Below are 11,915 nucleotides of genomic sequence, written 5' to 3' on the forward strand. Positions count from 1 at the left end.
ACTCACCATTCAAGCCCTTGGAATCCTGACTCTACCTTGCAATAATGACCATCTGCATATATTTTATCGATATTTTTTATGAGAAAGAATTTGTAATGGGTTATTGACTACCATTCATTCATCATTCATCATGTCTTTGCTTTTCTTCAGTGTCCGGTGATATGGGCGACTCACTCACTCACTCACCATTCAAGCCCTCGGAATCCTGACGCCACATGCATGACCATCCTAACATTTTTTCTTGTGTCTTTTCATTTCCATTTTATTTATAGATGTGTTTCATATTACCCATCAGAGAGAGTAATTTCTTTGTCTTCATGCCTGGCCCATTGGAATTGTTTCCTTTTAGTTTTCATTTTTATTTATAGATGTGCTTTATATTGCCCATCAGAGAGTACTATCTTTGCTTCAGTACCTGGTCCTCCTGAAGCCATACGGGCGGTGGTGACGGGGCCAACGACGGTGCTGGTTACCTGGTCTCCCCCTCGACCCTCCACAGGTGTCGTCCTCCACTACACCTTCTACTCCGCCAAGAATGACCAGGTGAGGAGGCAGCACCAGGTAGACGAAACAGATAAAGGAACTTAGGAAAACAGATGGAGTGGAGAGGTATATAAGAGAGGGATGTGTGAGCTGTGGGGAGGGCAGGGAAATGGCGGGAGTCAGGGCAACATGGAGGTGATTTGTTTGTGGCCACCCCTTACGGGATTAAGGCGTAAGATAGACAGATACATAGGAAAATAGTTAAGTAGCTTAGCGAAAGGTGGAGAGGTGTCAATTTTTAGCCAAGTTTTTTTGAAAAGAGTATAGTGACCAGGCGAGGAGGCAGCACAATGGAAGCGAGACAGATAAGGGAACTCAGGAAAAGAGTTAAGTGGCATTGCGCAAAATGGAGAGGCGTTGATTTTAGGCCAAGTTAAATTGAAAAGAGTACAGTTCTGATAATATACTCCTTCAAACCACCCCAGTTTTTGTCTCTCCTTGAAATCCATGAAAAAACGAAATTCTATAGAACTTTTAATCTGATAAAGATCCCTAACCTCTTTCAGTTCAGTTGATAGTCAGGTGTAGTCAGATTGGAGAGTCAGTTGCAACAGTAACCAAGGAGACTTTTTCCTGCGTCATAACTAAGGTGCATCGAATTTACCTCCTGTTATGCTGTTTGAAGTATGGAATACGGTTTTTTGTCTGTCAGTCTCTCTCTGTTATGTTGCTATATACTTGGTTTCTTCAACTTGGCTGAAATTTTTGTCCTTTTATAGCCAATTTCCGTAGCTATAGGGCAGAATATAATAAAATGCAGCTCTACATCCTTTCCGTAGCTCTTCTTCGTGACTAGCACAATATCTAGTGTTAATCTTTAGTTGTAGCTCAGCACTGGAGAGGGAGAGAGAGAGAGAGGCAAAGTTACTGTGAGCAGAGTATGGGGTAGTAAGTGTGGTTGTAAGTGAGGTTTTAAGTGAGGTCGTAAGCGAGGTAGTAAGCGATGTGAGTGAGGTTGTAAGTGAGGTTGTAAGTTAGGTTGTAAGCGAGGTGGTAAGTGAGGTTGTAAGTGAGGTAACTGAGGTCGTAAGCGATGTGGTAAGTGAGGTTGTAAGTGAGGTTCAGAGTGATATTGTACGTGAGGTTGTAAGTGAGGTAGTAAGTGAGATACTAAGTGAGGTTGTTAGTTAGGTTGTAAATGAGGTAGTAAGTGAGGTAGTAATGAGGCTTAAGTGAGGCTGTAAGTGAGATATGGGTCCACATTTCGTCAGTTATGCAAGCTTCCTTATATCTCATTCTAAGCGATTTATTTTGCTTATTACTTCTTACGGCCCTTTTCTGTGTTACTTAAATCATTCTAATATCACCATATTGTGCATAATTAAGGTCTATCTATCTATTGCCAGACGCCTTAATCCCTAATACGGGGTGGCCACAAACAAATAGCCTCCAAGTCACTCTGTCCCCTGCCATTTCACTGCCTTGCTCCCAGTTCACATACCCCTTTCTCATATACCTCTCCACTCCATCCCTCCATCTCATCCTCGGCCTTCCCCTCCCTCTCTCCCCCTCCACCTCACTCACATACACTCTCCTCGTCAGTCTTTCACTCTCCATCCTCTTCACATGGCCAAACCACCTCAGTGTGTTTCTCCGAATGCTTCCTATCACATCCACATCCACACCACAGCGCTCCTTCACATCCTCATGTCAGTCTGTCTCTCCATGTGACTCCACAGGCTCCTCTCAAATAACTCATTTACACTGCTCTCACTCTTGACTTGTGTCCTTCCAACAACGTCCAAGCTTCACTTCCATTCGTCAGAGTCGGTATCACAAAACTGTCATGTAATAACTTTTTCACTTCCATGTTCACTTTCCTATTTCTTATCACTGCCTCCAAGGAATCAGCAACCTTTCTTCCTTGCTGTACCCTTCCAAACTTCCATCATTACTCATCACACTACCCAAGTACTTAAACGTACTTATATTTTCCACTTCCTCATCATCCAACCTCACTGTACATTCACAGACTTCAACTCTACCCAAGACCATTACTTTACTCTTCCCTACATTCATCTTTAGATTCCGTTTCTTACACACTCTTCCAAACTCATCCACCAAGCCTTGCAGCTCCCCTTCGTCTTCACTTAACAACACAGTATCATCTGCAAACAACAGTACTGTACAGGAAGTTTCCAAACACTGCCCTCTCTCATTAGGGCCACTCCAACATCCACTGCCCTACCTTGTATCTCTTTTATAACCACATCCATATACAGATTGAACAACCATGGAGACATGACACATCCCTGTTTCAACTCAACCTTCAAATAGAAAAAATCACTCAGTTCACTATCCACATTCACTGCAGCCTTAGCACCCTCATACATACTCTTCACAGCATTCAACAACTTCCCATCTACTCCATATAATCTTAATACTTTCCACAATCCTTGTCTATCCACCCTATCATATGCTTTCTCCAAATCCATGAAGGCCGTATACAACTTCTTTCCCTTCTCTAGACACTTTTCCACTAAAAATCTAAGAATGAATATATGATCTACACAACTTTTTCCCTTCCTAAAGCATCCCTGTTCTTCTCCGACTAATTTCTCTGTTATTTCCCTAACTCTGTCAATACGTATCCTACTGTATACTTTTCCTATTACACTAAGAAGACAAATGCCCGTATGATTACCACACACTTCTTTTTCCCCTTTCCCTTTGTACAGGGGAATAATTATACCTGACTTCCAATCATCCGGGACTTTACCTTCCTCCCAGGCCAATCTGCACATCTTCCACATTCATTCTACTACTATCTCTCCCCCATGCTTCAGCATTTCACCACACACTCCATTAATTCCTGGGGCTTTCTCCATTTTGACTTTCTTCAATGCTTCCACAACTTCCATCCTACTGATTCCTTCCTGTCTTCTTACCTCCCTTCTTCTCCCAGCCATTACCCAGCCATTTATATTCGCATTACTTTTATTCTCTATGTTCAACAATTCATTAAAGTCTTCTCTCCATCTGCTCACCTTTTCTCCTTTCTCAACTAGTAATCTACCATTTTTATCTTTCACTCCCCTACTAACTTCATTGCCACCCTGTCTGACTCTCTTTACCTCTTTCCAGGACATTTTCTTACATTCCCTCCATTTTACACTCAAATTCCTTCCAAATTCCACATTCACTCTCTTCTTACTCTCTCTTACTAATCTTTTCACCTGTCTCTTCCTTTCTACATATAACTCTCTCTTCCGTCTCTCAATTTCTTCCACGCCCCTATTTCTCATCCATTCATTATATACTTTCTTCTTTTGTGCCACAGCCTGTCTCACCTCTTCATTCCACCAGCACCCCTTTTCGTCTTCTTTTCACCCCACACACCACCTCACATGCTGCACATATTTCCTCTGTGAATATCTTGCACACACCTTCCACGTCCCCCATCTGCTCCAATTCATATTTACCCAATCGTTCCTCCACTTCTCTGTTATATTCTGCCTTTTTCTCATCCTCTTGTAACTTTCCCACTCTCCTCACATCTACTCCTTCCTCCCGTCCTTCCCTTCTTCTATTTCTCCATTTTATTTGGACCATGATTCTGACCACCACTTGGTGGTGGTCAGAAAGTCCACTTCCCCAGTCTCTGTATGCTCTTGCATCCATTACACATCTCCACATCCTTTCATCCACACACACATAATCAATCATTGCTTTCCTTTCATTCAGTTCACCACCCATCCTTCTCATCACTCGCCATGTGTACCTGTGGAACATCTTGTGCCTGAAGAGGGTATTGGCTATCACCAACCCCTTCCTGGCACAAACGTCCACTAAAGCACTGCCATTCTCATATATCTCATCAGGCACACCCCACTCACCAACTACTCCATCCACCTTCACATTCCCTACTATACCATTCATATCACCAATCAAAAACACTCTCTCATTCCTTTCAAACTTTTCCATGCACACTTCCACATTTGTCCAGAACTCTTCTCTCACTCTGCTTGCACGATCTTGCGTTGGCGCATACACACACAAAATCGCCCACATTTGTAGTCCAACTTTCAATCTTATCCACACAATCCTTGACTCAACTGAGCCATACTCTTTTATATTCTCCTTCCATCTGTTACTCACAACAATACACACTCCTTCTTTTGCCCTCTCATTCTCACCTACTCCTGTACATATTCCCCATCCATACTCCCATTCTCACACACTCACCTCACCATTTAGTTTCAGTTAATCCACATACATCCACTTTCGCACCCTCAGGCACCTGGACAATCTCTCTCTCTTTCACCTCATCATTTGCACCACTTACATTCCAGGTCGCCATCCGTATCATGTCCTTTGTACGGATCTTAGTCGTCATCTTTTGGTCAGTCCTGGTCTGAGGCTTCTTGTTCTTATTTTTAGTTATTTGTTTTCTGGGGAGGGGCACTAACCCTCCCCCAACCCACTTCCTGTCATGTAGGGAACACGTGTTGGTTGGTTATAAGGTTACCACCCAACATTGTAAATGATTTCGTGGTTTATTGGAAATCATTTGGCTTGCCACTCGATGTAGAGCTACCCTAAAAACAGGGTACCAGTACACTAAGTGGGTGGATGATGCGCGCCCCCACGTACCACACATTACCCAGCCATATCCAGAAATAAATCGGTAAGGAAGAGGTGTTAGGGCACTTCCTTAACCACTGGAAGTACGAGTCATCCAGGAGTGTTTCCAGGTAGCGGTGAGGGACATGGTGGGCGTAGGAGGCTCAGATGTGACGTGGAGGGAGCTAAGCGGCCTCACCCAAGGATCCAGCGTCCAGGTAATGCATGCACTGACACCTATGACTAACACTCTCATCAATCACTTTTCACAAGTCAGCCATCTAAACCCCCATCCCGAAGACAGACGTATAATCCGACGTAAGAAGCAGTTCCCAACAGACCCAGACTATGCACCTTTCACTTACAACCAGACGAATCACATCATTAGCAATCTTAAGCACTCATCTGCCTGTGGACCAGACAACATAAGCAACACTCACCTTAGACACTTTGGACCACAAGGCATACAAGCACTCACCAACATATCAAACTACAGCTACTCACACAACATAATACCCAACATCTGGAAGCATGGCATTATCATCACTATCTCTAAACCCAACAAAGACCCCACGTTACCTTCCTCACACCGACCCATCACACTCCTCTGCACCCCCTCTCAAGTAACTGAATGACTAGTACTACAACTAGTCACACCTCACATTCCCCTAGCCCAATCACAACATGCCTTTAGGCCACTACACTCCACAAACACCCTTCTTACAAGACCTTACACCGAGAGTTTTCGATGGCATGAATTCAGCTAGGCCACCACACAGAACACTCCTGGCCACACTAGATATCAGTGAAGTTTTTGATGCCATCCCCAGCCACAACATCACAAACAAAATACTCAACACAAACATGCACAATAACACAAAATGATGGCTGGCAAACTACTTAGCAGGCAGATGTGCACGCGTAACATTTGCTGGTCAGTCTTCTAACATCAGAAATTTCACAAATGGCATCCCCAAAGGATCTGTTTTGTCCCCTACACTCTTTAACCCTTTAACCGCGGGTGTCATTCCAGAATGACAGTGACAAAACTGGACCAAACCGCGGGTGTCATTCTGGAATGATCGTGAATATTTTGAACACCGCGCGTTTTCCCGGCGCGCAAATAGTCTCACGCAAGAGTAGCTGTTGAGTTCTTTCACGCCAGCCATCCCACACCTCCCTCCTCCAACCCCGAGGGGGCCCCCCCCCACCCCTGCCCTGACCCGCGTCAGTCAGTATCTGTCCAGCTCTGTGCGTGATAATGGCGCTCCGTCCCGACTCATCGTCGCTCGCTTCCTCCTCTACAATGATTAGTGCTAGTGTTCCCTCTACCTCTACACCGGTAAAGGAACTGCCGACGGCGAGGCAGAAGGGGTTGAGCACTCCTGAAATTAGAACTGAGCTGGACAAAACTGTAAGTACTACTCTTGATTGTGGCAGTGAAAGTGACACACTCACAGCAAGCAGTGATGATTTGGCAGTGATTGGTGGTGAACCATTTTCATTGATAGTGACAGTGATGAAAGTGATCGTGTTGATTCCCCCCCACCACCCCCAACTTACTCTGGGAAAGGAAAGGCTCCTATGGGCAAATCTGGTATTGCACGTGGGAAGGGAGTGAAGCGCAGGCTCACATCTCCCACACCAGGCCCTAGTACGCATTTCCCATCAATTTCCCGTTCCCCTAGCCCTATTGCCCTCACATCATCATCATCATCATCTGTCGTGCCCTCTCCTCAGTCTACATCATCTGAGGAGTACGAATTACCAAAGCCTGCAAAGCGAGGGAAGGCAGGCCGTGCAGGCCGTGCAGGCAGGCCTAGAACAAAGGGGATGCGTGGCAGTTGGAGGGCAAAGCTGGGCGATAAGCGAGGCGATAAGCGAGGTGATAAGCGGGGTAGAAAGGGTCAAGTTTCACCACGCACCAGGTCAGAAACCCCCCCGCCTGCCCCCTGCTCAGTTCCCTCACCCGCGCCACCCCCCGACTCACCGCCCCTGCACTCACACCCCTCCCCGTTGCCTCCTGCCTCACCCACCTCCCGCTTGCCTCCTGCCTCACCTCCTGCCTCACCCATTGCCTCCACATCAGCTCCTTCTCACGGGGAAAGGAGTGGAATGCAACCTGCCCCTGCCACTGAACCACACACAGGGCAAGTGGATGCATTTGTTTGGTCTGACGGTGGAGATTTCCAGCCACACAATCCACCGTTTGATATGACAAATGCTGGAATACAGCCTGCCTTCCCATGCAACGCAGGTGATGAGTTTGTTGATTACTTCCTGGCCTTCCTTGATGATGAAATTGTGCAGCATGTCAGCGATGAGACCAATAGGTATGCAGCTCAGTGTGCAGCAGAAGGGCTGGGACCTATTGGCTCACCAAAGCAAGTGTCATGGTTGCCTGTCGGGATCAGAGAGATGTATGTGTTTTTTGCACTAATGTTTCTGATGCCCCATATAAAGAGACATGAGTTGGAGGAGTACTGGCTCGTGGATGACATAACTACTATCCCTATATTCGGGAAGTATATGTCACGGGATCGGTTCCGACAGCTGCTAGGATACCTGCACTTCGCTGACAATGACAACCCGTCCCAAACTGACCCTTTGTGGAAAGTGAGGGATTTTCTCAACAGGATTAGGGATCGATTTATGCGATTTTTCAGGCCTATGCAGAAAGTCGTCATAGACGAATCCCTGGTATTGTTCAGAGGACGTCTCAAATTCATGCAGTACATCCCCAGCAAACGCCACCGCTTTGGGATAAAGTTCTTTGTGCTGTGTGACTGTGAGACGAGGTATATCCTTGATTTTGTCATTTACTCGGCTAGCACAATCGATGTGAACAGGAAAGACCCCCTTGGCTTCTCTGGCTCCGTTGTATAAGTGCTGATGGAGAGGTATTTTGGTGGTAATCATGTGCTGTACACAGACAATTATTACACAGCACCGAAACTCTCCAGATACCTTGCTGAACACGGCATTGGCACTGTTGGCACTGTACGGAGCTATAGGAAAGAGTGGTCTAGTTTCCCTGAAGCATCATCATCATCCAGGGGAGATGTTCACCTGAAGAAGTCAGACAAGCTTCTTGCGATCAGGTGGCATGACAAGAAGGTCGTGAATATGATCAGCACCATCCACAATGGGGAATTGAAGAGAACTGGGAAGGTCAGCTACAGGACGGGAGAGCCAATCATGAAGCCTGATGCCGTCATTGATTATAATGTAAATATGAGACTTGTTGATAAGTCTGATATGATGATTGGCGAAATCGACTGTCTCAGGAGAAACACCCGATGGTACAGGAAGGCTTGCCTGCACATGCTCGATATGTGCATGCTCAACGCCTTCATTCTCTACAAGACACAAGTCGGGGGCATAAGGCAACCATCACTGAGACAGTTTTCGAAGACTGTCGTGCAGCAGCTACTTGCACGATTTGGTCAGGTGACGGCATTGATCCCAAGGCGACACTCTGACACACAACCTGACCGTCTTGAGTGCCGCAATTACATGAGCCGGCACCAGCTTGTGAAATTGCCTCCTACAGCAGGCGGCAGGTTGTCACAGGGCCGCTGCAGAGTATGTTCTACCACCACACGGAGGCCTAGGACGAGAAAAATGAGCACACACCAGTGCCTTGAATGCCAAGTCGCTCTATGTGTAAGTCCGTGCTTTGCCGAGTACCACTCTCTGAGTAAATACTGAAAGTGACAGTGATACTGTATATAGTGATGCGACAGTGACGTGCTTTGCCAATAATTGTATAATGGATAATGTAGTAATAAGGGATATTTTGCCTAGAAAAAAAAGGAAATATTGGCCAGTATAATAAGTGATATTGTAATAAGAGAATCTGCGGCACTTGTGGAATTCTGCAGCACTTATGTAATTCTGTGATGCGCCAGTGACACAATATAGTAATAAGTGCATTGTAAATATAATGTACATTGCCCATATTATATGTAAAATAATATTAGAAGTTAGAAAGAATGAAAAGATCGCATGAAACGTCAGTGAGCGGGTGCCGCCGCAGTGAAGTGAGGCGCAGCCGGAGTGAAGAGCGGGCGCAGCCGCAGGGAAGTGCCTTTTACCTACCTCAGTGAACACAGAGTGGGTGTTTATCGTATGTACAGTGTTCATATATGTTTATATGACTATTATGAGAGAGTGGTTGGCATTTGGTACTGGTGTGTGGGGCGTAAAATAGTTATTTCACACCCCTCACTTCTAACGGCTCTCCCCGTCCTGTGAAAGTCAACAAAGTCATGAAACCTACATCAATGGAAAGCTGAAGGTTAGTACTTTCTAATGGTACCTTATTTTTTTCTCTAGCTTTATTCTGTGCAGAGTTATTAAGGTTTAAAGGTTTGTTTACATTTGGCTGAAACTCCCGCGGGAGAGGACAGTCAGACCAAAACAATACCCGCAGTTAAAGGGTTAACCCATACATGCACGACATACCCATACCTCACACACCACAGATTCACATAGCTTCCTATGCAGATTACATAACACTTACATGTACGCACCAAAATGCAAACACAGCTTCTAATATCCTCCAACCTTACCTCAGCACACTGCATGAATGGTTCACCACAAACAGGCTCAAAATAGCCCCAGCCAAATCTACAGTGACCCATCTCACAAACTGGACAGCAGAACACAGTCACATCCCAAATCTCACCACAAACAACACTCCCCTACCACACACACACACACACACACACACACACACACACACACACACACACACACACATACACACACACACAAAATCCTTGGTGTACCATACAATACATCAATGTCATTTAAACACCACATCACAAACATTAAAAATAAAATAACACCAAGACCCAGTGCCTTGAGGTCACTTGTCCATACAACATTCGGACACAACAAAGAAACCACCACCACCACAGTATGCAAACAATACATACGATCAGTGAAGAATTATGCAAGCCCTGCCTGGGCTCCTAACCTCACCAAAACACACTACAACACTACAGACCATACAGAACAAGGCCCTAAAAATAATCACAGGCTGCACAGCTACTACACCCACAGACCACCTATATCAGGAAACCAAAGTCCTCATAGTCAAGGATCACCTAGACATGAGAGGCACCCAGTTTCTTGCTGCAGCCTCCACAAACCCACAACATCCACTACATTACATGGCAGCACATCCACCCCCACCAAGGAACATCAAAACAACACCCAGCACACGATATCATACACAAATACTGTCATCTCTTCCCCCTCGCCCACCTCAGACCAGCTTCCAGAAGCATATCCACACTCAGATCACTTGCCGCTCCATTCAGTTACTTAAAGACAACACACAGCTGCATGCACGGTCTCCTGACATCCACCCTTCTGAATCCTATCTCCCTCGTGAGGACAGGGTCCACCTGGCCAGGTTGAGATTTGGGCACCATCCAGCCCTTTTAAGCTACCAAAAGAGGCTGGATGACCCTGTCGCTGATGCCTGTCCAGGATGTAACACAGCATCCCACACTATTAAGCACATTATGGAAGACTGCATTGCACACAGACACCTACGCCAACAACACAATATACACACTTTGAGAGCTCTGTGAGAAAGCCCGGTCTCGGCCATGGCCTTCCTAAGGGACTCGGGGCTGTTCGGCCAGACTGCCTAGGGAACAACCATAACAACAGCTACTACTACTACTACGACTAATTCCCGCTCGTAACTCAGACTTGCAGGAAGGACAGGTCTTAAGTCTTCTCATGCCTCTTGTTTCCTCTACAAAAAAATAAGTAAATAGATCGATCGATAGACAGATAGATAGGAGTACACTGTAACACCAGTCAAGCAGGGCAGTACTCCCGAGGTTGATGGAAAGCTGATGACAGGGAGTGCTGGAGCTCCCGTTTCATCAGCCCTCAGGACTAGTTCCTGACCATCCCTCTTTGCTGAACTTTTTCAGTGTCTCAATTACACAGAGAGTAGGCCAGCATGCTCACCAGTACAAATTTCTCTAACTATCTACACCAAACTACATGCACAGTACACACTACATTTCCTATTCAAAAATCAACAAAAATGGCGTCTCTTCACCAAGCCTCGGAGTCCCCAGGGGGAGGGGTGAACAAGCCTACATCTTTTCTATCCTTAATGACCTAGAGCAGCTTGTACAGCACCCTACCCGTATCCCTGACCACCTTGGAGAGAGCTCCAACATACTTGACCTCTTCCTCACAACTAATCCTTCTGCTTACTCTGTTAATCTTTTCTCTCCATTGGGCTCCTCCGATCACAACCTTATTACCTTAACCGGTACGGCCTGTGGACCCTCCAGGGAAACGTCGTCTGTGGCATTTTGGAGCCGCGGACTGGGAGGCCCTCAGGCAGTACTTCTTTGATTTTCCCTGGAATGATTATTGCTTCCATGGCCGGGAGCCATTTGAGTGTGCCTTGCGCATTACGGAGGTTATTCTCTTGGGCATGGAAGCATACATTCCTTTCTCATATCCTTTGAATAACGCAAGAAAGCCTTGGTTTAATCACGCTTGTTCTAATGCTGTCCGCAACAAGGAGAGGGCCTACAAAAGGTACCGGAGCCAACCCACCCCTGAATCACATCATCTTTACGTTTCTGCCAGGAATCGTGCTAAGTCTGTTCTTCGCTCTACTAAAAATAATTTCATCCACACTAAATGCTCTCAACTCTCGAACTCGAATTCCTCCCGCTCCTTCTGGTACCTTGCCAAAAATCTTTCTAACAACTTTACCTCATCATCCTTCCCTCCTCTTTTCTACTCTGATGGTTCTGTAG

At 45.9% G+C, this 11,915-nt stretch overlaps 1 protein-coding gene across 1 annotated transcript in view; it reads left to right on the top strand.

The window, feature by feature from the left end:
- Nucleotides 1–11,915, top strand: part of LOC145407426 (cell adhesion molecule Dscam2-like) — a 43,811-nt gene that overhangs the window by 31,057 nt on the left and 839 nt on the right. Inside the window, exons 21-22 of the mRNA XM_080278354.1 lie at nt 413–543; nt 5,238–5,324. Of these exons, the coding sequence (XP_080134480.1) occupies nt 413–543; nt 5,238–5,324 (218 nt within the window). The remainder of the gene's footprint in view (nt 1–412; nt 544–5,237; nt 5,325–11,915) is intronic.

The sequence above is a fragment of the Coenobita brevimanus genome, chromosome 73 (genome assembly GCF_032717465.1).
Source record: "Coenobita brevimanus isolate Jiangsu-jjx chromosome 73, ASM3271746v2, whole genome shotgun sequence".
NCBI classification, from domain to species: domain Eukaryota; kingdom Metazoa; phylum Arthropoda; class Malacostraca; order Decapoda; family Coenobitidae; genus Coenobita; species Coenobita brevimanus.